At 43.2% G+C, this 27130-nt stretch overlaps 2 protein-coding genes across 2 annotated transcripts in view; one reads left to right on the top strand and one right to left on the bottom strand.

Annotated features, from left to right (window-relative positions):
* Positions 1–1697, top strand: part of STAMBPL1 (STAM binding protein like 1) — a 43380-nt gene extending 41683 nt beyond the window's left edge. The window contains exons 10-11 of the mRNA XM_036924068.2: positions 553–652; positions 1377–1697. Of these exons, the coding sequence (XP_036779963.1) occupies positions 553–652; positions 1377–1433 (157 nt within the window). The 3' untranslated portion in view covers positions 1434–1697. The remainder of the gene's footprint in view (positions 1–552; positions 653–1376) is intronic.
* A 9006-nt stretch (positions 1698–10703) lies between these two features.
* ACTA2 (actin alpha 2, smooth muscle) lies at positions 10704–27069 on the bottom strand. The gene is made up of 9 exons (XM_036924069.2): positions 26916–27069; positions 23048–23202; positions 21424–21552; positions 18850–18960; positions 16873–16957; positions 16353–16514; positions 14763–14954; positions 13507–13688; positions 10704–10993 (listed from the first exon to the last, which is right to left on the bottom strand). Exons 2-9 carry the CDS (start codon positions 23174–23176, stop codon positions 10850–10852), a joined length of 1134 nt encoding a protein of 377 aa, XP_036779964.1. The 5' UTR covers positions 23177–23202; positions 26916–27069; the 3' UTR covers positions 10704–10849.
* Positions 27070–27130: the final 61 nt, after the last annotated feature.

Genomic DNA, 27130 nt, shown 5'->3' with positions numbered 1-27130 from the left:
ATAAGCAGAGGAATTCAACAAACTAATAGTGGAATCCTGATGCACCCTCAGGTGGTATGTTTTAGCAGGATACCTGACCACTGTGAATCTCAGCTTTTCATCTCTGCCACCTGCCCATCACGGATTGATGCAAAGCCAAAACTAGGTGACAGTCTATATAAATAGCTTACCATAGTGCCTAGCACCACAGCCAGCCCTAAGTACATATCTGCTGTTGCTGTTAACAGTATTAGCATTATTAGAAAAAGAAGAAATATCTACCACCTGCCATTTCCTCCCAGGGTCTTGGCTTTTCCTCTCTGGGCTCAGCTGCCTCTTGCCCATTACAGTCCTGCAGCTGCTTGGAGTTAGCATTGGCGCCTGTGGGGTTTCTCTGCTATAAAGCAGTCATTGCACAATTGGTTTAAAAAATCACCATGGAATTCCTAGTTTGTAGTTTCTTTCTCCATCCCATTTGAGGAATACGTATGCTTGTGCCATTCAAATAAAGCATCTGGAGAGCCCAAATTAACCTAAATTTTTGTACCTTTTTTTTTTCACCATAAAACCAAGCACTGGCATCTTCAGGCTCACCAATGCTGGCATGCTCGAGGTTTCTGCTTGTAAAAAGAAGGGCTTTCATCCGCACACCAGGGACCCCAGGCTGTTCAGCGTGAGTAGACAGTGTTGGATATTTTGCACAGATATTTACTTTTCATATTCTCCCTTTTTTTCTCAAGGAGAGAAAGAGTAACCATATAAAATAAGATAAAACACTGTATTGCTTAGTTTGGAGTTGTCTTATCCAGAGAATTAACCAATTTTTGTACTTTCTTCAAATTTCCTCTATCATTTTATTTACAAGGGAATGCCAGTATTTCTGTAGCAGAGTTGATGGTGTATAACTTACTTCCATTTACATATCTATGTGATACTTACAGAAATAATTTTATTCAGACTCCAAGTAAGCAAATAATTATTAAATAAAATGATACTAAGTGTCTCATGAATCATTTGTGCTTGATGTGGCCGCATTCATTTTTATAACAGTTCAATGAAAACTGTAATCATACATTTTGATTAGCTCTATATAGCCCCACAGAAACATTATTTGACTACAGCTTTTCTTTATTACTTGTTTGGTGGTTCTCTGGCTGTAACACCAGAGACACATTATTTTGAAGTTTGAATTTATTTACAAAGAAAATTAGTTGGCAACCTTTGCAAATATTTTCTTGTTGAAAATGGATAAACATGATTGTCTTTGTTCTGATTGGAAATCAGATTTCAATTTTTTTTAAATGAAGGATGTTTTAAAATTAGGAAGTTCACACCCTCCTCCCCCAAGTGAATCATGGTAAACATAATGGCATAAAATCAATTTTTTTCTTTAATAGATATGCAAGCATGTGTTGGTAAAAGACATAAAAATAATCATACTGGATCTGAGGTGATATGTTCCGAAGATGAGCACCTTCCACACCAGGCTCCTACCCATGGACATGTGGTTGCCAGGTTTTCTTAAGATGTTTCCCTAAGTGACTGGTATTTTATATTTATACATTTTAGATCAGGAAGTTTGATATTTATTGCTCTTGCACATTTGGAAGTTTTCTTTTTGGGTTGCTCTGTCTCAAGAGATGTCACCATGGTGTTAAATCAATACTGTGAATGTTACCCAAATACTATGACCAGATAATAAATTGTGCTGCAAATAACATGTCCAGTGTTTGTAAGAGGCCCGCATACATTTTCAGAGCTTTAGGTGTTGTTTCACTGTATTTCTTTTTTCTCATTCTTGTAAACTATAATTCCAAGTAAGAAATTCTGAGTTCCAGGTGGTCTCCAAGACAGGCCATCTGTTTCTGCAAACTTCCCTGGGGTAGACGCATCCTTTGAGGAGTGGGCATTCTTGGCATTTTCATTTCCTCACAAGGCAAAGCAAGAGCTCAGGTCTGCGGTAAAGTATGAAGAGTTCTGGACCAGGAAGTGGCTTCTTTATTGCCAAATACACACCCAATTAACCAGACTTTCCAGGGGGACTTGTCACAGAGTGAAGGATTCCTGGAGGCAGCAAGCCAGTGATGTGCCCTTGCCTGGCAGAATGAGCTCCAGAAGCTGTGTGTCTGCAAGAACTATGAGCAGCATGGCTATGCCAGTGAGGGATGAACAGGCTGGAGGAAGAGCCCAGGTGGCCCCCAGGGCGGCTCATGCGAGCATATGTGCCGCGTGGGTGAGGAAATACCACCAGCGCGCCTTGGATGAGCCGCCTTCCAATGAGCTCGCTGCCAAGCAGCCGGCAGCCAGGTGCCCTCTTTTGAATATGAATCAGTTCCAGAGCCCCATGTGCCACTTCCCTGTGTCCTAAGGTAATGATAGTTCATTTCTTCTCGGGTTTGTGTTTCTATGGAAAATGAACAAAGTCTGAGCTCTCTCTGGTTTTCAGTGCTCATCTGTTTGTCCTCGGTGCCCGGCAGCCAGTGTGTACTTGCTATGGTCTGAATCGCGCCCCCCAGTCACACGCTGAAGTCCCGACCCCCCAGCACCTCAGAATGTGACTGTGTGTGTGGAGACAGAGCCTTTAAAGAGAGAACGACGTCAACATGCGGTCATGTGTGTGGGCCGTAACCCCACACGGCTGGTGTCCTCAGAGGGAAAGATTAGGGCACAGACACATAGGAGGAGGACCGCACGAAGACGCAGGAGAAGATGGCCATTTCCAAGCTCTCTAAGAAACCAAACCTGCCGACACCTTGATGTCTGACTTCTGGCCTCCAGAACTGGTAGAAAATAAATGTCTGTTGTTTAAGCCACTCAATCTGTGGTGTTTTGTTATGACAGCCCAAGCAGCCTAATACGGTCTTAATAAATACTTCCTGAGGTTGCCATTTGTTTCCTTTTTCCTCACAGACAGAATGAAATGACTTTCCTTGTTGTCACACAGAAATCACTCTCTTCTCCATAAGATCCTGTCAGTCATAAAAGAGCAAAGCAGGATGTCTGTGAGTTATTCTCAGCAAGACTGAAATTATTCTTGGATTCTTTGTAGTAGAATTTTGTTTGCAGAGACACTGGCGAATGTTTGAGGTACAATGTTAGGTAAGGCCACATCCTAGAATTGGTTCGGTATTCCCCTGTAGTCCGTTCCATGCTGCAGCCATGGGTCATGCTAGTGACTATTATTACAATGTTTTGAAATTAAGTTGAGGTTTCTGTTGTACCGCCAACTACTGGGCTTCCAAATGTGGAAAGCAGGTGTTTCTCTTCAGGCACGTCTTGCAGAATTGACTAGCAAGAGAATAACTTGTGTGAAGAGGATGCTTGAGGAGTGTCTTGTATTTGATTATGATAAAGGATAAAAGGTAGACTTTCAGCACCTTGTTCTTGAAAGAATTTGGTTTGTTATTAATCATGAAGACAACACATATGCAAAGAATTCCTCTCTGTTCCTTTAAGAAACTTGTCTCCTTTTTTAGTATCTTGGCTCTTCATGATACAAGAATATATTTTCCTTGGGGACAGATGACAAAAACATTATTTAGCGGTTCTTGGAGATTCATCAGACTGATGTCCAAGAAGACACTTTTTTAAATGATCAAAAAGGCATGTCTTAGTTTGGGTTGCCATGACAAAAATACCAAAAAGTGGGTGATTTAAAACAGCAAACAGCTTTTCCCCCCTCATCCCACCACCTCTAAGCAACAAACATTTATTTCTCACAGTTCCAGAGGCTCGAAGTCTGAGGTCAGAGTGCCAGCATGGGGCGGCTCTTCCTGGTTTGCCAGAGCCACCTTCTGACTGTGTCCTCACATGGTGGAGAAGAGATCATCTCTCACGTCTCTTCTTTTAAGGGAGTAACCCCATCATCAGAGCAACCGCCTCTTGACCTGATCACCTCCCAAAGGCTCCATTTCCAAATATACCATCACAATGGAGATTGAGTTCAACATATGAATTTTGGGGTGTGTAGGGGGGACACATTCAGTCCATAGCAAGGCAAGTCCCAGAAAGCTCATGTTTTGTCTGTTTGCAATACTATATGGAAGCTCTGCTATCCATCTCCTAAGATCACATACTTACTGTTTTTAAAAAGAACAATTCAGATGAGAATATGAATAGCTGTTATATTCTATTCCCCCCAATCTCTTGTTAAAATGCTTTCAGATAGATTTAAGGAATTACTCATTAAGAACATAGTTTTTCAAAAAGAATTGCTAATGGATTAAGTCATACTGGGTATTAGATTCTAATACCCAGTTCTTACGGAAGAGCAAACTTCCTAAGAAGAAAGGTTTTTTAACTAATATTTATTTTATATTAATACTGGTATAATCATACTTTTAATTTTTTTAAGATTTTTATAATTCAAGGAATTTAATAAAATTCACATTCATGTATATGTTTAAATAATCAAAGGAAAGCTAGAAAAATAGAAAAGATGAAGAAAATCCAGAGAAGAGAGTATTATTTAAAAAGTAAGTACAGTTGATCCTTGAATATAACAGAATCAAACTGAGGGCCCACTTTACACACAGGTATTTTTCAGTAAATATATTGGAAAATATTTTTGGAGATCTGCAAATATTTGAAAGAAACATTTTCTTCTCTTCAGTTTACTTTGTTGGAAGAGTATGGTATATAATACATATAACATACAAAATATGTGTTAATTGACTTTATATTAGTGGTTAAGTCTTTCAGTCAACAGCAGGCTACTTAGTAAAGTTTTTGGTGAGTAAAAAGTTACACTCAGATTTCCATCTGCCCAGGGGGTCCGCCCCGAGCCTCCTATGGTTCATGGGTCAGTGATCATGTAGTTACATTAGTCATACTCTTGTAGTTATACTTCTAAGATCTGTCACTGTGGCTTGCTAGAATTCAGGGTGGCCTTAGGGTGGTACAGAGGGGGAGAGACAGAAAACAGAGTAACAGGCAATGTGGGAAGGTGGAATTAAGAGTATTGCGGACTGCTTTACTGATTTGTTTGAAATAACTCCTTTGGACACTATCTAGACCAAAGACATTCTAAAACCAAATGAAGATAATTTTTTTAACCTCCGTCAAGGAGGATTGCCTATACATTTGTACCAGGTAAATAAGAGTTAACTGTGAAACATAGTTTACTCAAACTAGTCCCTATCCAGGTGAATCCTGAATTTAATGATGGAATGAGTGGTTAGAGTGTAATTCCTGAGTCTAAAGAGGATGTTTAAAATGCCTCTCTGTGGTTATTCCAGAAGAAAAAAAGCATTTACAGATGGTTCAAAAACTGTGTTTCCTCCTTATACAAGGCTGGCGGACAAGGAAATACCACACAACCAGAGAGATATGCTCTGTTCCTGACCTCAGGCAAGATTTCCTTACCTACAGAAATGAGGTATATGAATTACTGATTTAACAGGTTCCTTTCCACAGTAAAATTTCATGCTTACTGAAATCTTTGCCAAGGCAATATGTTGTTTTTAATTTTTTAATTAAAAAATAAATTCATTGAAGTACAATTCACATAACACAAAATTAACTATATTAAAGTGAGCGATTCAGTAGTATTTAGTCCATTCACAGAGCTGTGCAACCATAGCTAGTTCCAGGACCTTACCACCACTCTGGAGTGAAACCCCTTACCCAGTGGGCTGTTTTCCCCCACTCCCTGCCCCCCAGCCCCTGGCAGCCACTGATCTGCTGTCTGTCTCTATGGATTTATCTCCTCTGGATATCTCACATAATTGGAATCAAACAATATGTGAACTTTTGTGTTTGGGTTCTCTCACTTAGCACAACATTTTGAAGATTCATCCATATTGTACCCTGTATCACTACTTCATTCCTCTTATAAGCAGTATTTCATTGCATGTATATACCATAATTTGTTTATCCATTCATCCAATGATGGACCACTGGGCTCTTTCCTCCTTTTGGCTACTGTGAATAGCGCTGCAGTGTACATGCACGTGCATGTATTTACAAATACCTGTTTTCATTTCTTGTGGCTACACACCTAGAAGCAGAATGGCAAGGTCATATGGTGTAATTTTATATTCAGCTTTTTGAGGGACCACCAAAGCATTTGCCACAGCAGCTAAACCATTTTACATTCCCCCCAGTAGTGTACCAGGGCAGGGTTCCAAGTTCTCCACGTGCTTGCCAAAAACCTCTGAACCATAGCCATTTGAGTAGGTGTGAAGTCGTATCACATTGTGGTTCTGACAGAGCTCTCCATTACTGACTTCATTCTTTTAAAGTCAAATTTTAATGAAATCTATTAGTGATGAGGATGCCTGAGGCTTCATCCTGGACCCACTGTCGTCACACTCCTGTTGTTGTGGGACACCAGCCCCAAGCCTTTATCAAGTTCACGAGAACCATGGGTAAAAGAATAATTTTATCAAGGGTATTCAATTCTTGGACAGGGAGGGTTAGAAATACAGAAGAAAGAACCACCCGCAAGCAGCACCCCACATTCTGCCTCTGCTTCCAGTAAACTCAGAGGCTGATGCTTTCATAAGGGCGAAGACTACAGCTGTCGGAGCAGCCAACTGAAATCACAGACTTTTTCTTGCTTTAGCAACAAGGCTAGTTCTTAACTTGAAAGGTAGACTTCACCTGCTTCATACATATTTTGCCTAAGGAGGTGATGCCATTTTGTATAGGAAGACCTGAGGTTCAATGATATTAGGCCATTTCTGAAGGCGTGTCAGGTTGTAGCACATGCAGTGAGATCTAAAGAGGAAAGGAAGTCATCTATCCAATAATGAGAGGACAGAGGAATAAGTCTCTAAGCTAAGTGTGGAGGGAAGGAAATAGAAGACGTGATATAAGAATATGAAAGGAACATTTTTTTGACTTGGTGTGTTCTACAGGCCACGTATTTTTCTCCAAGGATAGGAAGGTCACTTAAGGACATCTGAGCTTTAGGCCTCAGAAAGATTGTCAACTACACTAGGTAGGAGCCTGTTTCATCATTGCTTTTCCTTGAAGATAGCATGTTACAAAATCAATCTGGCAAATTGTAGTCATTTCTAGTCCCTTGTCTTTTAGAGGGTGTGAAGTTACTACAAAAACATTCTGGAATAGCTGTAGCCATCAAGAACAAATTAGCATGAGAGATGGTGGTGTTCAGGTGTTCATTTCCCACATACATTTCTGAAAATGAGATGAAGAATTCAATTAGCCTATGGGAGAAAAGCTTGGGAACAGCAAATGAATCAGATACCAAATTTCTCACTTAAAATGGCCTTCATGGCTTGTAATTTGGTGTCTAATTTCAAGACAGGTATTTCACATAGCAAATGTTATGAGCTCCACTTTGGAAAATTGTAGTTGAGTCACAGTCACACCTCCTGTGTTCTTTGGGGTTCTCCTGCCAGCTCCCCATATGCAGCACTCTCTGAGCTCCAGGCCTCTGCCTGGAATGCGGTCCATGCACTCGCTCCTTACTCCTCCCCAGTCCCAACCCCTCGCTCCCCTGCCATTTGTTTTTCCTAGTTAACTGTTACTCTTTAAGCACTACCTCCTCAGGGAGGCCTCCCCTGAGCCTCTGGCTATAAGAGCCAGTACCCCATATTTTTCCATGTTTGTACTCCGCACAGGGCACCCTCGGTACTTGCTCAATGTCCAATTTCCTCACTACACCGTAAGTTCCATCCAGGAAGAACCCTGCCTTGTTCTCTTTATGTCATTCATGCCTAGCCCAGCCTTAGCCCATAGTCCTGAATTCACTTCCTTAACTGAATTCCTTCTCTCCCAGGAATAAACATTTACTCATATGTCTGGTGTTCATACTCTCTCTGGAAGAACCACATCCTGGGCTGCCCCATCCATTTATTTTTGTCCAACCTTTTTGAATATGAGTAGTTGCAGCAGTGGCCTCTGGTCAAACTGTGTGCATTGGCTCAGCCAGCCTCCTCCCTCACGGCAATCAGAAATTCACCCCCTGGGCTGGAAATGCTACTAAACACACTGAGCCTCAGCCTGGCTGCACAAATGATGGCACACTTACAACACAGAATTATTTGTTTTTAAAAAGTAAATAATGCTTCCCACTCATCTGTCCACGGCAAAGGCTCTGCATGGTGTGAAGCAATGTTACTAGAAACCCCGGTTTTCTTTGGGGGTTGCAGAAGCCTGCTGTGGGAAAACTGGTGGTCATGGACAAAGGATGTTAAGTCTGTTGTGATCTTGGGGGAGAAAAGAGATTCAGGAGTTAGCCAGACCTTTATGTTGCCAGTTTTCTCTTCTCTGGAGATTCATATGCGGCTCATCCGCAAGACTCCACCTTCTGTCAAGTCCTTTAAGTCACTGGGCATCTTGTGAAATCGGTGGGAGGAGTTATTGATCCGTTATTGATCTGCGACTGGGGAAAGGTGCTTTGGCACTGAAGCTGGGTGCTCACAAGGAATGGACATTTCTCTAATGTGCATTCAGTGGGTGGTTCTGGTTGTCTTGATTTTTGCCTCTGGTCACACATTTCAGATTCTTTGAGATGCTGTGCCAACTACGCTGTCCTTTACCGGAGAGCTCGCGTCCTCTGGTGGTAAGTGTGGAGTACAGCAGTGCTGTCGACTTGTTTTGCTTTATATAAGCCCTGTAATGGTGGTGGGAATGGTTGGTGATGTTTGCCTTAATTATGAAAACGATCTGGTTGCAAGTATCTGTACACCAATCCTTAACTTTAAGTCTAGCAATGGAGTACCCTTGCTTAAATTTGCAACTGGAAAATTTCCCTCAAGCATAGCATGTTCCAGTGGTTCTCAAAGTTTGATGTTGCAAAAGAATCACCAGAGAAATCTGCTTAAAACTCAAGTCCCAGCCTCGGCACCAAATGTGCAATTTCAGCAGACCTAGGAATCTTTAAAATAGGCCCGATGAGGTTGACCTGTTTGTTCTTTGAGAAATGCTGGCCTAGTGGCTAAGTGTGGGTTTGGAAACAAGCTCAAGTCCCACCTCTGCAGTAGTATGACACTGGGTGTGTTCCTAATCACTCATAATCTCAGTTACTCCATCTGTAAAATGACAGTAAGAATTCCAGCTCCACAGGGCTATTGTAGGTTAAAAATGAGATGTGAAGATAAAGGGTTTGGTACAGGATCAGGTCATGACAGATACCCAGCACATGCCAGCTCTTATTATTTTTAGTATTTATCCTGATCAGCTCATGCTACAGGGCCAGAGATGACCAGGGGAAGCTGGGCTTTGCTGGACCAAATAGGCATTAAATCTTGGGTTCTAAGGTATCTGCAGTGTGACACTACCATGGACAGAGACCCCTCATTCCCAAGGACAACCAGTGGGAGTGACCCCGATCAGGCAGTTATTTATTAACAGGAAGACAAGCAGCATCCAGCTGGGGAGCTGCTGAAGATGCTGAAGAGTCTGGGCAGAAAAAGACTCAGACTTAAGGACAGGGAAGGTGTTTTTTATACATCTTTGTACCCCCACCAGGCCAGATGGGCAAAAGAGAAGTTGAGTTGGCAGCTCCCCTGTATAATGGTATTAAGGGATCAACTTCTGCGTCTACATCTGTAAAATGAGCATGGTAATAAATATTTTCCCCACATTGTCCTGAAAAACAAGTGAGGATATGTGTAGAACCCTTAGTGTAATGATTGACACCAGCAGTCCCTGGAAGGTATGGTTGTCTTTCTCATCTCTTCTGGTGTGACATCTCTACTGTGGATTCCTTTGTAAAGCCAGATATTGATCAGGAGAAGGGTAACAGATGTGCCAGATGTGTACTGAGATTTTAGAACAGTGTTTCTTGTTTTTTTGAAAATCTGTGGTTCCCTTGATATACTTAAAAGTCATACCATCTTTTAATATACAGACGGTTCCTGAATTATGGTGGTCTGACTTACAATTTTTGAGCTTTACAATGGTGTGAAAGTTCTATGCATTCAGTAGAAACCACACTTGGAATTTTGATGTTTTCCTGGGCCAATGATAGGTGATGTGCTCTCTCGTGATGCTGGGCAATGGCGTGAGCTGTAGTTTCCCATCAGCCACATGATCACAAGGGTGCTCAAACAATTGTTCTGCTTTTTGCTTTCAGTGCAGTATTCAGTAAATTATATGAGATATTCAACACTTCATTATAAAATAGGATTTATGTTAGACGATTTTGCCCAACTGTAGGCTAATGTAAGTATTCTGAGCATGTTTAAGGCAGTCTAGGCTCATCTATGGTGTTCGGTAGGTTAGGTGTATTAAATGCATTTTTGACTTAGGATATGTTCAATTTACTATGGGTTTATTGGGATGTAACCACCATAAATTAGGGGAGATCTGTGTATCAAGTTTAATATATGTCATATATATAGATCATATATATGTGTATGTATAATGTAAGTTTGCATGTATGTATACATGCATGTGTGTACACACACTCGGAATTGTATTGTTTTCACCCATCAGGCTACCAGTACTGAGGTTGTAAGATAGCAAAGTAATATAATGACTTGGTGTTAGGTGAAGTCAGTGTGAGTTTTCCTGTGGATGCACTTTGATCCATGCTTATTTATATCTCCTGTGTATTTTAAGTTCTTCCCACTTACAGCATTTAGTTGAAACTTCCCAGATCAGTGTGATTTTACCCTTTTCCAGAAAACAGACACATCCAGGTTGTGGCATATCCTCAGCTGCACCACTAGAGGGAGCCACTATAATGGGCAAGGTCAACCTAATAGAAATGGAGGCCCCCAGGGCTGATTGGACGCCAAGGCTGCAGGTTACCAGTAACATGTTTCAGATTTATTAAAAAACACATAGGCAACGAGTCAGAGCTTTGGCTGGGAGTGGTTTGGAAAAGAATTGAAGACGTTATTCCACAAAACATTCACAGTTGTGTGCTACAGACACAGAGCAGGGAAGTGTTTTAGAAGCATTTGCGGTGGACAATGGACGGCCCAGCCTCGTCGTACTCCTGTTTGCTGATCCACATCTGCTGGAAGGTGGACAGAGAGGCCAGGATGGAGCCACCAATCCAGACAGAGTATTTGCGCTCCGGAGGGGCAATGATCTGTTGGTCAATGTGAGAAAGACAGGCCATAAGTGCACTGGATCAGGGCCTGAGCATTCCGCCAGGGGCCAGATTGGGTGGACCTGACTGAGGTTTCATGGACAACAGGGAGCATCGTGGCTGTAAGATGCCTAACCCTAACCCTAACCCCAACCCAAGTGGGTGCAAATAGGTTATGGATTTAGGGACTCTTCAATGAGTGCACTTGATTGTCCTGTCTTCCTAAACACATCGATTCCACAGCTTCTGTAACACCTCCACTGTGTTCAGTCTCTTCTGGGCAAACTGAGAGTTGCCCCAAATCCTGCATGGCCTCCACTTTAAGAGCCCCGTTCATGCCTCAAAACTCAGCATGACACATACTTCCTGTAGAAACAAACACCAGTGTCTTCAAGAAGTTTTGATTGTGCCAAAACTTACTATACAGTTTTCCCCGAGATGCACCGCTGAGGGCCTCAGGGTCCCCTGCTGGGACATTTACTTGGCATACATCCTGGTTAAGTGCACTGGCTGGCCTTACCCACTGCCAGGCCTGACATGCAAGGGCATAGTAATGTTCCTTAAATAAATGAATGGCCAGGCCCAGAGAGCAGGGCATCAGGCCAGGGGGCTCATTCACCCACAGCAGCCCAAACAACTAACTCCTAAGTCAAGCGATTTCAAACTCCACCCCAGACTTGGATCCTTGGGTAGAAATGAATATGGACACTTTGGCCAACACAGAAAGTATTTCAGAAACCCTGGTGAGTGGGGCTAATTTCTGTTTATCCCCCAAGCTCTGTCTGAACATTTATTTTTAAGACAAGTAGCTGACCGTGACTGAGCACTTACTATGCACCCAGCACTATGCTAGGCCTTTTACATGTATTATCTCACTTCATTCTCATGCCCACTTTGAAGAATTGAGTTACGCCCACGTGACCAATGATATAACAGACTGAGAGGTTTATGTATCGGGCCTGGGTCATGCTGGGGTTTCTCAAATACTTTCTGTGTTGCCCAAAGTGTCCATATTCATTTCTACCCAAGGATCCAAGTCCGGGGTGGAGCTTGGAATCGGTTGTGTTCATGTCTGACCCACTATTTAAACCCTGAACTCTCCCAGGTGGTGTTTGTTTCACTGAATTTTGTTTTTAGGAGTGACTTTTTCACTTTGGGGTAATTTCAGATTTACAGAAAGGCTGGAAAGGTAATAGCGCATTCCTGCAGACTCCCTCATCCAGTTTCAGGTTCCCCTAATGACATCATCTTACTGTCCCAGGTGTTTAATGGTTCTCTCTCACCACATCGGAGCCTGAGTTTCACATTCATTTCTAGGCAAGAAGCCAAGTTTGGAGAACTATGAACCACCCAGCTCTAGCAGCAACTTCTCTCTATAACAAACCCCCAGCCGAGTCTGGCTTTGTCCACGAGCCCACCAGCTGATTTCAACTCCCTCCCAAGGTGTGGGAGGATGAATGGGTAATGGCCCATCAGAGGGGCATCCAAGAAACCCTAGTCCTCAGGACACAGTCTTCCATCCTTGCATCCTGCAGCTTCTAAGAGCCTGTGATGCAGAGAGAGCTGCTTCGGTCTGGCACCTTTTATGTTACCTGCAAACCCTTTCCAAACAAAGAGAAAGGAGTGCAAATAGAGAATGTGTTTGAGTACTCTGTGTGTGGGAACTGCTCTTGGCATGCCCATCTCCAGCTCCCTGTGACGGGTCAGAGGGCCCCAGCACGGCCTGATTTCAGAGAGTGATAACAGCCTTTGAAAAGTCACCGGCCATGTGTCAGTCTGTCTCCAAAGCAAAGCATGATCTCTGAGCTCCCTTGACTGGGACTCCAATCTCACACAATGGGGGTCTTGGATGGCTCAGGGACTGAACTTGGTCATCCTGGAGTCATTCTGTGCTTCTGAGCACCTGTATCAAAAACGTGTGCCAGACAGAGAGATGAAGATAAAATTCTAATGCCTGCCCACTGAGATGAGGTTACATTTAGCAGTGGAAGAAGAGCATAACTATTGAATCTACAGGGTTTAAACCTCTTCAGAAATATATCTGTCACATCTGACTTTTTTCAATGTTCTATATGTGAGATGTGCTGTTTTTGTGATAAGGAAAAATAATAAAATGTATAAAGAGATTATGAATGTCAACAAGACCTACTGTGCTGATCATTTTGCAATGTATGCAAATATCAAATCATTACATTGCACATTGGAAACTAATGTTATATGTCAATTATATCTCAATAAAAGAATAGATATGTGCACATGGGGGACTTGGTCGACCTTTACTGCAGCTGCTGAAAGTGGCTGAAAAGGTAAGTAGAGATTAAATTTTGTACAAAATAATGCAGCTTCTCTTATGAACTGGGTTGCCTTATGTCCTGTGATGTAGGGAGCCTGTGGACTTGCACCCCCTGCCTAGCACAGAGCAACCCATGGGCACATGCGGCCTCTGGAGAGTGCTTCCTGTCTGGTGACAGAGCTCCAACAGCATAGTGGTGGGGTCCATCTCTGCGTCATACCTTGATCTTCATGGTGCTGGGCGCTAGGGCCGTGATCTCCTTCTGCATGCGGTCGGCAATGCCGGGGTACATGGTGGTGCCCCCAGACAGGACGTTGTTAGCATAGAGGTCCTTCCGGATGTCAATATCACACTTCATGATGCTGTTGTAGGTGGTTTCGTGGATGCCAGCAGATTCCATCCCTGGAGAGGAGACACAGGCCATGTCCTTGGGTGGTGGATAAATCCCGGGTTAGACATGGAAGACCCAGGTGAGCAACTGGAAGATCCTACACTGGACTGAAGAGAGGCAGGCATAATAATCTAGGAAAAAGTCCTTTTATGCTCCGTGTCCTCCCACCTCTTGTGCATCGAGGAGCGCTGGTGCAGCATCCTCAGGGGGTGGGTGCTACACCACATCCCTGAGTCTTAATGGACTCACTACTGTGTGTGGTTCAAATACAGGGCAAAGCCTTCGGTCTCCCTACAGATGGTCCCTCACTGAACCACTGCCCAGAACTGTCCAAGTCTCTCTTTGGCTGCTCTGCTGTTTTCACCCCACATAGCTAACTGACACAGAATCATCAGAAAAGTGCTTCCTGCTATTTGGACCAAGACTAATTTTTCTTCCATCTTGCTAATTTTTTTTTTCCTGAGTTTTTTGTTAATTCCTGATGTGAATGTTTTGAAAAGAACCTCCAGGTGGCCCTTCATCTTTTGTAGGGCTGTGGTGTAATGATAATAGTAGTAATAAAATACCTAATTATTGATTACTAACAATGCTGAATAACTACTGAGTGCTTGTTCTGGCCAGGCACTGAGCTAAGTGCTCCACACGCGTCTCATATAATGCTCCCAGCCACCCTAGGACACAGGTTCTATTACGACCCACTTTTTAATAGGAGGAATGCAGGCTTGGGGAGGTTGACTGAGTTTCCCAAGATCATGACAGTGAAACCAGAACCCAAACCCAGGCTCCCCCTTCCCAGAACCTAGCCCCTGAGGAAAACCTTGCTATCCTCTCTCCCAAGATCAATGCTAATGCAGGGACAGTCTCTTCCATTTTTCTCTCCCCCTACCACTCCCAAACTCTCAGCATTGGGCACATCCTGCTCATCAGAAATGGGACACTCTTTCTCTTGCCCTGATTTAGAAATACATGTGGTCTTGTGGCCCCTGTCACATATCCTCCGTGCAGAAGAGTGCCCACAGCCAGGGGCTGGATGGACATGAGAAGATCGGGCGACCTCCGCTTCCCAGAGCTGGGACACTGCCTACCGATGAAGGACGGCTGGAACAGGGTCTCCGGGCAGCGGAAGCGCTCATTGCCGATGGTGATCACCTGCCCATCAGGCAGCTCATAGCTCTTCTCAAGGGAGGAGGAGGACGCGGCAGTGGCCATCTCGTTTTCAAAGTCCAGGGCTACATAGCATAGTTTTTCCTTGATGTCCCGGACAATCTCACGCTCAGCTGTTGAGAAACAAACATTAGGTTTGCATGGGTGGTAAAAATCTACCTGCTCTACTTCAGTCTCTCCCACAATACAGCTTCCTTCAAAAAAGTAAGTTTGATATTCTGCAATGGTAATTAAATTACAGGCCCATAGGGAACCACTTCTATCCCCATCCAAATGCCTCACACACGGTAGACCCTTAGTAAATATTGTCTAAAACGCAAGACAGGAATAACATGAGCTAGCTAGAGAAAGGCACAGAGCCGGAAATCCTTTTGTACATTGAGGTTCTTTGCAGAATTAACTGTTCACTCTCTAATTGTTGTAAAACAGTCTGTTATATATATTGGATGTTAGTTGACAAGGAAGTCTTATGCTTTGGGGCCCTCACAGTTTTCTAAAAGCTCCAGAGATCATGTCACCTGGCCCAGGAAGATTCCAGTTCACAGCCCTGCATATTTATCATCATCTTCCAGAAAGAGGCAGGCCCTGGCTCAGGACCAGTCCTAGCCCAGGAGACTCCAGTGAAGGAGGTATGGAAGAAGTGGGCAGGCAGATACCCTCAGACACCTGCACTCTGAAGTTCAAAGCTACTGGTTCCATCTGGGAGCCTGGGGACATTTTGGAGTTATTTTGGAGTCTTTGGGGTGGGGGCAGTAAGAGGAGGAATACAATCAATTCAACTCCCTGCCCCAAAAAGAACATCTTTGGGGCTCAAACTTAGAGTCTAGAATAAGCCTCAGGCATGTCCAGAAGCTTAAACATGTGGGCAATACCAAGTTGGTGAGGGGCGGCCAGTCAGGACCATGGGCACTGAGGAACCCCACCATCTCTAGAACATCCGACTGCCTGTTGTGGATGGAGACAGGTGGCACCTGCTCAGAGTCCTGAGACACACGAATCACTGCCACTGGGTTGGTCTTCACATGAGCTAACGGTTACTGGGTGCTTACCCTGTGCCCAGCATTCCATACACATCATCCCCGTTCTACAGACAGAGACTGTGGTTTAGCAAGGCTGGGCAGCTTGTCCAAGGTCCACAGCCAGTGAGTGGCAGAACTGGGACCTGAGCCCTATCTAGATGCTTCCAAAGATGGCCAACCACTGCGCCACGCTATCTTCAGTCGCTGCTCTCGTTTTTCTACTGGTAAATGGAGGGAATTTAAAAATGTTCTAATAGTTCAGCTCTGATTAGCTCATAAAAGAGGATAGTTGCAACTGTTCTCAAGGAAAGAATATAATCATTTCGCAGTTTCCCGCAGCAAACAAATCCACTTTGCCCTCAGCATCAGAGGCAGGCCTTGCAGAGAGCAGGGCCTGCGCCCGTCGCCCGCTTGGAGAGTCCCTGCATCCTGCAGCTCACTGTGACGGCCGCCCCTGCTGCTTCCTCTCCGTGCTGTTCCCGCGGGCCTCACCGGTAGTCACGAAGGAGTAGCCGCGCTCAGTCAGGATCTTCATGAGGTAGTCGGTGAGATCCCGGCCAGCCAGGTCCAGGCGCATGATGGCGTGGGGCAGGGCGTAGCCCTCGTAGATGGGCACGTTGTGGGTGACGCCATCTCCAGAGTCCAGCACAATGCCTGGGGGGCAGTTGAGACAATAAAATCACCATGGCAGCTGGTGCGTGGTCAAGTAGAAGGGGAATTTCTAAGCCTCTCATTTGAAAGAGGGGAAAGAAAGCATTTAATAGGATAGGGGTGGTGGGACAGGAATTGGGAAGGTGGGAAAAAAAAGAGCAGGAAGAGGGAAATGATAGAAAACGTCCTGCTGGAAATAGGATCTCAAGGGCTTATTTTTAAAAGTGAGAAGATCTTTGGGCTGGGATTAGTCCTCTGAATTCTTAACACCCAATCCATCAAAACCCATATGTTTATAACCCTTAAACCCTGTAAGTGCTGGTATATGAAGTGGGGTCTCCCATTCTCCCCAGCCACCTACCAGTTGTACGTCCAGAGGCGTAGAGGGACAGCACCGCCTGAATAGCCACATACATGGCTGGGACATTGAAAGTCTCAAACATAATCTGCAAAGCCATCCAAAGAGCAAAGTTAGTGATGCTGCCAGTCTAACCAAGAATGTTCAAGAAAGCACCCCTTGTTGATGAACATGGTGGGCTGCCTGGTTCTGGACAGAGAAGACCCGGGTAAAGGATACCGAGCAGCCCTGACCACGGGAAGGGAGAAATGAAGGTGTGACACCATACACCATCGCATTGGTGACCTGATGGCACGGGGATGAGGAGGGATGGTGTTGCTCATGCGACTGGCCAGGCATAAGCAGGGCTCTGGCCCTGGCCCTGACTTGAATGTGGCCTGGAAGAACCCACCAAGCTAACAGCTGCTTGATGTGGGCTATATCCCAGGTCCCTCATCCATACACAGAGGATGTGCATGAGATGGGCACCAAGTCTCTGCCAGTCTAGGACTTAGTGACAGTGTCAGAGCCAAAAGAAGGAAAGACAGCACCCTGGGCTTGACTTCCCTGATATAAAGAGACCTTTTAACCCTGAAGCTCAGGCTCGTTGGGATTAGCCTAGTTCTGTGATGTCTAAGGTTCCATTCAATCTGCTATACCTTTCTTATGTGGTTGCTGGGTGAATGCCAGCCCTAGAATCTGAGGCCACTCTGCCTACCGTGAAGGGGCCCTGACACCTGGAAGACAAGAATTGCTTGCTGGTAACAGGACCACGTGTGAGTGTCAGTGCCCAGCTCATGCAGTTCTGGGTCAAAATCAGAACCAAAGCCCCCAGGTGTTGTGTGATACATTTATGCACACTGAGATATTCCTGGGCCTTCGTTTCTTCATCTGCAAAACCCTCCCTGTCTATTCTCCAGAATCTGGCATCACAATTTCTAACTACTTTTCTGCCTTCACACCATTCACAGGAACAATAACACCCATCAGAAACATCTCTTGCTGCATGGAGTGATTCCCAGACACACAGAGGTCCCCGTAGAGAATACCACTATCTGTTGGGGTGAACACCAAGAGCTCTTCTGAGAACAAGGCCCTGCAGTATTTACATTTATTATTCTCCACCTCCAAAAATCCTGAGTCAATTCAAGGCACTGCCACTTCTAGCTGTGTGACCTTGAGACAATCACCTGATGTATTTAAGCCTTGATTTCTTCATTTATATAACTTAGATAGTAATAACTCCTACTTCACATTGTTAAAATTTAAAGAGACAATGCATGTAAAATACTTCTCCAAGGGAGAATGCTCCACCACCACAAACATGAAATTGATATTAGATGTTTTTATCTTATAGATAGATGTTTTTATTTTATTTGAACTTCATTTAAACTAGAAACCTTGCCTGGCTGGTGGAATGGATAGTCTGCTGTAAGATTTTTGAGCTTCAGGTAAGTCACAGTAATAACTATTATTTGTTGAATGTTTATTATACCAATGTTATACAATACGCATTTAACATTTTGCCTTATTAGTATTCACATCACTCCTTTGAAAAATAATAGAACTAATATTGTTGCCAAACATATAGATGAGGAAACTGAGGATCTGAGAAATCAAGTGGATTCTTTAAGGTCGTATAGCTGATAAGTGACAGATCTGCTTTTCAGACGTAGAACAGTCTGACTTTGGAACCAAAATTCCCCACTGCATGTTATCCTACATTTTGAAATGATTTCTCCTCAGAAGTTTTAACTTAAAAACATGGCCTTTTCAATTAACCTCTTAAATTTCCTATTGCTCTTGGAGTGGAGGGGCGGTTTCTGCAGAAAGGATGTGAGCACCTCAACATGTTTCTGACCACTGGAATCCCCTCCTTCCTGGGAAGCTGTCAGTGTGTCGGTGGACTGCTGGGTGGGCCTTCTCTCTGCTTCCGCACAGCCCCTTCCAACAGGACCTTCCTTGAGTCCCACAGTGCTGAGGGCTGGGGTAGGCGTTTACCTGGGTCATCTTCTCCCTGTTGGCCTTGGGGTTCAGGGGCGCCTCAGTGAGCAGGGTTGGATGCTCTTCTGGGGCAACACGGAGCTCATTGTAGAAAGAGTGGTGCCAGATCTAGTGGAGGACCAAGGAGGAACACAGCAGCGTGACCTCGTGGAGGCACTACAGACCCCACAAAGGGACTAGAATGAGCTAAACGAGGTCAGTAATAAAATAAAATGTTACAAATACTCATTATGTGTCCACATTCTCACCCAGGCAGAGACTGAAGCTCAAAGGCTGTGAGTTAACTTACCCAAGGATTCACATCTGGGACAAGACTAAGCAAAAACCCCAACACAGGTCTGGCAGGCAGAATGGTGTAGTTATGGTCACAGGCTCTGGAGTGAAATCTGGGTTCAAATTCCAGCACAACCACTTCTTGATTGTGTCAGCTTAGGCAAATTTTTACCCTTTCAGCTCCAAGCTCACCATGGGTAACATACGAATAGTGTGTTTTTGTGAGAACCCTGGAGTTAATATTTAGCCCCTGTACCTGGCACAGAGTAAATGTTACTATTATTCAACTATGTATTTTTTCAATTTTCAACTTGTTCTTTCAAATATTATTCAACTGTACCTTCTTACCACCTACTTCTACTTTAGTTCTTATCCATGGGACAATGATTTAAGTAAGTACGTAAAAGGGCAAATGGGTGAATGTGTGAATGGATGAGTGACACTGAGGTGAAAACCCAGTTACCACTTTTCAGAAGTTTAGGGAAATTTCCTTGTGCAAGAAAGAGGGAAGAAGAGGATAGGTCTCCCAGCCACTTGCCTGCATCCCATCTGTCCCCTGCTTTGCTCTCCAGAGCTGGGAGAAGCCTGCCTCCGTTGACACACTCTGGACCTTACACTCCTGAGCAGACATTTGGCCTTGAGGCATTTCCAAAAGAGCCAGTGCCTATTTATAGCATGTTTGTGTGATGTACTTTGGATATAAGTATGTTTGCTTCATGATTGAACATCTTCGTTAATAACTGGATGCTAAAAAGAACCAAACCATTGAAAGGTGAAACTAACTCTTTATTTTTAAGAGTGTGAAAATTCTCCTTTAGCACCAAGAATATTTGATTTATCGAGAATTAAAACAAGAACTGCTGGTGACAGTTCATAAATCAACCAAAGCTAGGTTGACTTTAAAGACTCTTTATCCTGTTCCAGTTTCTTTGGTTTTGAGTTTGTGGTTTCTTGAAAGGAAATGAGACTCCTGAAAATTCTATTCCTTTAATGGGGAAAAACAGCAGGGTGCTCAAGAAATCCTGCCAGTCTTTAAGTGTGCTGTGGTTACTCTGAAGCACCATTAAAAAGACAACCAATCTCTCTCTCTCTCTCTCTCTTCTCTATCTTTGTCTCTCTTCTTATCTTTCTCGCTGGAAGACATTTTGAATTTAAATCTTAGAAATAGTGAAATGCTTTATTTGTTCCCAGGACTGCTCTCCAGGTGCGTGCACTCTGAGATGCTACCAGCTCCCATGGAGAAAGCCTTGAAGAATATTTTCCCACTGCTACTAATATTTTCTCCTCAGTGGAAACTGCAGTCTTCACCAAATCCAGGATCTTAGACTAAGAGACCTAATGAAATGCAATTTTTGTAGAGAGGCAGAGATTTCAATATTATTACCGATAAATTCTAGCAACACTATTTTCTTTTAAACTGGGGTGTGTGCGTGCATGTGTGTGTGTGTGTGTGTGTGTGTGTGTGTGTGTGTGTGTGTGTGTGTGTGTGTCTGTAGGGAGATGAGAAATCAAAGTCCAGATGTTGTGGTTCTCTTTTGCTCCATATAAAAAAAAACTTATGTCAATTTCTTGTAAGTCCTTCTGTTTTACCCTAATAACTTATGTTTCTATGATACCTGATAACAAACATCAAAATCCTAGGATTTGACTCTTCTCATTAGCTCTTTTATATTATATGAGTCTGAGAGATAAAAACTTCACTTAATGCAACAGAGAGAGATACTTTTAAAAATATTTATTTAAAAAATTTTGTCAGCTGCTATAGTTCATTGCGGAGGGATATTCAGGAATGCACCAAGTCCATAATGCCACCCCCCCTTTTCTATGGGAAAAACTACTTTTTTGAAAAAAGTTCAGGGTGAGTTAATTAAAAGCTTTCAAGAGTGGGTGGAGGTAAGGCTGGTCCCAGATCACCCACTCTACTGAGGAGCACAGCCATGCAGCTGGTTTTATTCTCCTGGCTGCTGCTCAGACATGCTTATTTTAGGAGGGTAATCCAGTTGACTAAGCAAAAGACTATCAATTCCCACTACTGGCAAAGGGCTACTGCTCTCATTGGCAGCACTGTCTTCCTCTAAGTAATTTATAAACCCTGTTAGACAAGGAATTTGTGTTTTTAAAGAACCATTTCAAGATTTTTCTTCTGTTAGTGATAATCCAGAATAAACATTAACAAGTAAAAATAGAATTGGGTAATATGAGCCAGTTATTCTCCCTAGAAGCAGCAAGCTGTTTTGAATCAGGGGCCACAGGACTTGCACACACTCAAGGCTCATCCCACAGCCAATATCCCAGTACCTTTTCCATGTCGTCCCAGTTGGTGATGATGCCGTGTTCTATCGGGTACTTCAAGGTCAGGATTCCTCTTTTGCTCTGTGCTTCATCACCCACGTAGCTGTCTTTTTGTCCCATTCCCACCATCACCCCCTAAAAAGATTCAGTGCATCACAGGCAGCCTCTTCCAGGCCTCCTGGATTGATTATAATCCAATCACAACGGTTGAATCATTGTGATGGAAAGTTCCTTCAGTACCACCAACAACATATGGTCACTATGCTCTTAAGCAACACCCCCCAGTTGGTAGGAAATAGGCCTGAATTGGCCTCCAAATAGCAGAGGACCCTGCAGGTACGGCGTTTTACATTGTGTTTTTTATTCTGTGTTCCTTGATGAGCTCTATTAGGGCAGAGGTAGTGTTTGTCTGGTTTGCACTGTAACAAATTGCCTGGCACATATTTATCACTCAATAATTATTTGTTGAATGACTGGTATTTTACATATCAGTTAAATGCCATTTTTGCCCCTTGTAAGTCCTTTAAACTGCACTGTTTCAGTAATCACTTACCCAAGAATGTATGAATATTATTTTCCAACCTTTATAAGCAAAAGCTTGTCTACAAATTACCACTCAGTAATTGACTTCTAATGGATATATCCCTACCAATCAACATTAATACATTTGCCTAAACTAGTCAGATTTTTTTAAATTACTAAGGTGAAGCTTAAAAAGAAATAAAAAAAGAAAGAGAATTCTTACTACTAGAATTTTAAATTGTACTGGAGTGACTTTTAGAATTGCAAAACTGTCATGGCTACAATAGGGCCATAAATAGTGTTTTGTGTAAAATATCTCCATTGCACAGAGTTCAAGAGAGATTTCAAATTTCTTTCATTAGGGGAGGCTTCTGTTATTCTTGTGAATATATGCCAGACTGAGAGCCATAACTATCAGATAGGGTCAATGAGCAAAATACATTTCTGCTGTGAAGGAGAATTTCTAAGATGAAATTCTGTTTTTACCACCAACATTTTGTTTACACATAACAGTATGTAAAATTACCATGTGGCTGCCCACATGTATTTCATAACTGCTACAAGTATGTAAAATTACATTTGATAACAATGCTTACAATCATCTAACATCAAGATCTTTGAGAATAAGTGACCTGGGCTTTTATTCTAGTTTCTTTCCAAATAGTGGCTATGGTATACATTAGGTAACTTTCTTAAGTTTCTGTGCATATGATGATTATATTTAGGCAAAAAGGACTCATAGAAAATAGTCAAATTTATATCTTATAGATGTGGATAATCTGTCCACATTGCATATGAAATCCACACTTACTCCTAGATATCAATCATTAGAAGATTATTTTTAACAAGGTTATATTATTTCTGGGCAGACAACAATAGACAATCTGTGGGTACCCATGGACACACAGACTTAGAAGGACTTCCTCTCTACCCTCTGTTTCTCTCTGTTCTGATCAGAATGTTTTTTGTTATTGAATAAATGTGATGTGCAACACTGTGTAAGTTTAAGGTGTACAGGGTGTTACCTTGATACATTTACATATTGTAACATGATTACCACTGAAGTGATATTTAGCACATTACATAATTACAGTACAGTATTGCTCACCTGATGTCTGGGACGTCCCACAATGGACGGGAAAACAGCCCTGGGAGCATCATCCCCAGCAAAGCCGGCCTTACAGAGCCCAGAGCCATTGTCACACACCAGGGCAGTGCTGTCCTCTTCTTCACACATATTGGCTGGAGCTACTGCACCTAGTCCTACAGGGAACAGGGAGGAAGCCACCCTTGCTGTAAATCTGACCACTCCCACCTCCAGGGGTGATGGGTCCCCTCCTTAGTGCTTCTAGGGCGCTTTGCACTGGCCTGGAAATAACACAGCATTTTTCTCTCAAAGGACTTTAACAAGACTGTAGGCTTTTCATAAGCCAAAATTCTCACTTCCATGTTCATACAACTGGTCCATAGCACAGCAGCTGACACATCCCACGTGTTCACAAACACTTTAAAGGCTGACGAAACGAGCCAATGGATGAACAACAGTAGAGCACAGATGGGAATTCCAGACTGCGAGCTCTGCTCTTCACCCCGACAAGTCACTTGGCATGTTAAAGAAGTTTCTGGAATTTGCTGTCTGTATCAACTCAAACACATTTTTCTAGATACAGGTTTTTAAAGTGGTCACAAAAAGGTAGATTTTGAGGGATGGGCAGCATGTGAAATTTTGGAATGTTGAAATGTTTAATGTGAAGCATTTAAAAGAAAAATCTGTTTTGGATCCTGAGGGCTTTTATCCTTGCAGGATCCCTTGAAGAAACATTGGAACCAACCTAAAGTTCCTAAGAAGGTTCTTTAAATCTTAGTTATTCCCCATTAGTAAAATTACTAACCTAAAAGTCTACCAAGTAAGGAGAGTCTGACAAACTGCACATCATATAGTAGAATATTTTGCTGCCATTAAGAAAGAAAAATAAAAGTGTAGGCTGAAAGTATGTTCTTCTATAAGAATAATAGATTAAATAGACAGCAACATTGTACAATTCCATTTTAAAAATGTATTTTTATGCATTGCAAAAAAGTTAATCACATTTACCAAGATGTTGCTGAGGATTATTTTGAGGGGGGGTGGGTTATAATTATCTTCCCTGGTTTCTGTAATATTTTGTTAATTGAACATGTATTTTTTTAATAATAAAGCATTTAAAGTAAGTGTTTAAATGTTTTAAATAAACATACTAAAGTATTTTTCATATCCCGCCCTTGGATCCTATAACAAATTTGAAAGGTTGGAGCAAAAAGTTTGCAACTTCACCGATTTGGAAAAGTGAAGGCCTGTTAGCATTTGCATTCAATGCCCTCATTTTTACAGATGAGAAAACCCTGGAGGAAGTGTTTTGCTCAAGGGCACACAGGGCATTAAAGGCAGAGGCAAGCCAGGGATCATCAGGTCCCCTTGACTACCCCTTGGCTTTCAGTCCAGTTTCCCTTTCATTTTTCCAAGCAGAATTAGTTGAAAATATCTTGTAAAGACAGGGTCTCTCAGGGATCTCTGTCTGACTTTGAGATCTTAGGATTTCAAGCTGGGGCAAATTCATATTCCAGGTTGGTGAACACATTGCACACCCTGACCTACACATAAAAGGCAACTTGTTTGAGGAAATCTCTGGGACGTAAGGAAAGCAAAAAAGCTACCACAGTGGGAGCTCTGCCAGACCATTCCCACGAGTCCAGTGTTGCATTTTTCCAGCAGCCTGGGACTGCCACAGCGGTGCCCGGCACCTCAGGGAGGCAGCCCTGCGCAAAGATCACAAACCTCAGCTGCGATGATGCACTTAAAAACCCAGGACATGTACTATTATCTCCAAGTGACAAGCAAGGAAATCAGGACTCAGGGTGTTGAAGTGACTTGTCCAAAGTCGCAACGCTGGTAAAGTTCAGACAATGGAGGTTACAGAGCGTGATGATTCTGAGTTTGGACTCAAGAATCAGACTGCCTGGATTTGAGTCTGAGCTCCAACCACTTAGAAGCTGTATGACTTAGTACGTTATTTTAACATTCCTAAATCACAATTTCCTTATGCACAATTAGCAATAATCAGTACATGACACATTACGGGGATTCGATTTTTTTAAATCATTTAGAATGATTTGCAGTAGCATGCACATTAGAGTTCTCAATAAATGTTAGTTTATAAATTATTAATATCATTATATAATTATTATTCATTTTCCAGATTTTTTCATTTCTAGCCTTTCTTTCCACTTGCCTCCAGACTGAGCATGGAAATCCTCAACTTGTGGATTCCACTTGTAAGAACGGAAAACAGGACTTACAAATGGCTTGCCCTTTCCTTGCCCACCCTTCCCTTCCCCTTGCAGACACTGAATTATGTTTGGCATTTGAGTGACTTGGCTTCCTTCCTAGCAGATTGAGAAGCTAGGAGAAAGGTGAGAAATGTAAGGGAGACAAAACGGGAGATGCAGTGAGAGTCTGAGGCATGTGTCGGAGGCGCCGACACCCTCCACAGGCTCTCTGTGGATGTGCTAAGCCAACTCCTCAAACCAAAAGTAAGAGCTCAAAACAGGATAAATTATTTGGAGTTGACAATACTCTGAAAATGTGGCAGTATGGTCACTGTGAACACGTATGCACTTAGTAACCAGCTTGGTGTCAGTGAGTGTTTTGGGAGGGGTTTGAATATACTGCAGGAAAAGTAGCCTAATCGTCACCATCAGCAAGCATGAAAATAAGAAAAGTCTCCAAACTCAGTAAACATAGTTTTGTTTGGCAAAAAGTTATCCAGGAGAAATTTTATAATCTCTAAAACAAGCACTGTCATTAAAGAAGTCCCTGTATCCCCGGAAAGGAGCTGGCACTGTGGTTTACAAGTCTTATCTAACCTGAATGAGCAGCTCCATTTGGAGCAAAGCATTTCCTAATTAGGTAAAACACACTCGAATGTCTGCTTTTGGAACGCACTGGTCAGGGGGTTTGCTCCAACCAAACAGAGTGCATCTGGTGCCAAAAATGAGTAGTTGGTGGGAGGGGACAGGGGAAAGAACACTACAGTTCCCAGCTCGTCAGTCTTGAAACACAAACCATATTTAGTCATGAATCACAAAATGGAAGGAAAATCTCAGGGTGAAAACTGCAGCCCTGATTTACAGCAAATTTCAGCCTGGGGTGTCAGGGCAGGCTCCACAGCCCCGCCTGCCTCACCAGGCTGAGAGAAATGCAAACCAGACATCCCGGAGGCTGAGATACATGCAGCTGTCAGATGCACACTCTGCCTCTCCTCTCTGTTCACAGAGAAAGATTCAGTTGGTTTCCTGCCACGCTCTGCTGCAAACAACCAACTGACCGACCGACCATGGGGCACATTTCCAGAAGTGAAGCCCACAGATACACACAGGAGGCGTGCATTTCCCACAGAAGATACCACCAATCAGAGCCAGAGGAGCCCAGATGCAAACACCCAAGCAGTCAGTATCAAAGACTGAGCAGCTGGCCTGTGCTCACTTCTAAAAGCCACTTCCAGATACCTCAGCTGCACCAAAAACACAGTCCGGTGAAAAATCCCCACACCAAATCTGAACCACAAACACACACTGGAGTCTTCAGTGCCTCAGATATAATAAATGTATGATTTACTGCAAACAGCTAGACTCCATCCCTGAAATGCACTGCAAGACGTGGGTTGCTGGTTTAGTATAGAACAGATTTTACAGGTGACACACCCAGATTTCATTCCATCTTCCTCTTCCCCTCCTCCCCCACACCAGCCGTCATCTTACCCTTGTTTTTAATGTCAGATAGTTAGAGATAAAAGCTACATTCATGACAGCAGTACAATCTTCATTCAAAATTTCAGAGCACATGAGCCCCGCCAAATACCTGTAGACGTCTGAGTGTGCTGGGTAACCTCAGAGCTGCCAGGCTCTGTAAGTCACATCCCTGGGCCCGTGCCACTTACCCTGACACTGCTCAGCTGGGCTGCTCCACTCTGGGTGGTGTTCGAAGAAGCTGAATGCTGAAGGGTTATATAGCCCCTCGGTCTGCTCCCCTCCCACTTGCTTCCCAAACAAGGAACAAAGACAGACTTGGGTCCGTTGTTCAGTCTAACACAACCATATAGGGACCTCAGCACAAAACTCTCTAATCTGGGTGGCCGGAGGTCTGGGTCTTTTC

Source organism: Manis pentadactyla, chromosome 8 (genome assembly GCF_030020395.1).
Source record: "Manis pentadactyla isolate mManPen7 chromosome 8, mManPen7.hap1, whole genome shotgun sequence".
NCBI classification, from domain to species: Eukaryota; Metazoa; Chordata; class Mammalia; order Pholidota; family Manidae; genus Manis; species Manis pentadactyla.
Note: the sequence above shows the minus strand (reverse complement) of the source record. Positions and strands in the feature narration are given on the sequence as shown.

Bases quoted from the DNA above. Each gene is read 5' to 3' on its own strand.
- ACTA2 (XM_036924069.2), bottom strand. From the start codon at position 23,176: ATGTGTGAAGAAGAGGACAGCACTGCCCTGGTGTGTGACAATGGCTCT. The intron at 18,961-21,423 runs GTACTGGGATAT...GTCCTCCACTAG, and splicing joins ACTGGGACGACATGGAAAAG to ATCTGGCACCACTCTTTCTA. The intron at 10,994-13,506 runs GTATGACGCAGA...ATTGACCAACAG, and splicing joins CCAGCACCATGAAGATCAAG to ATCATTGCCCCTCCGGAGCG.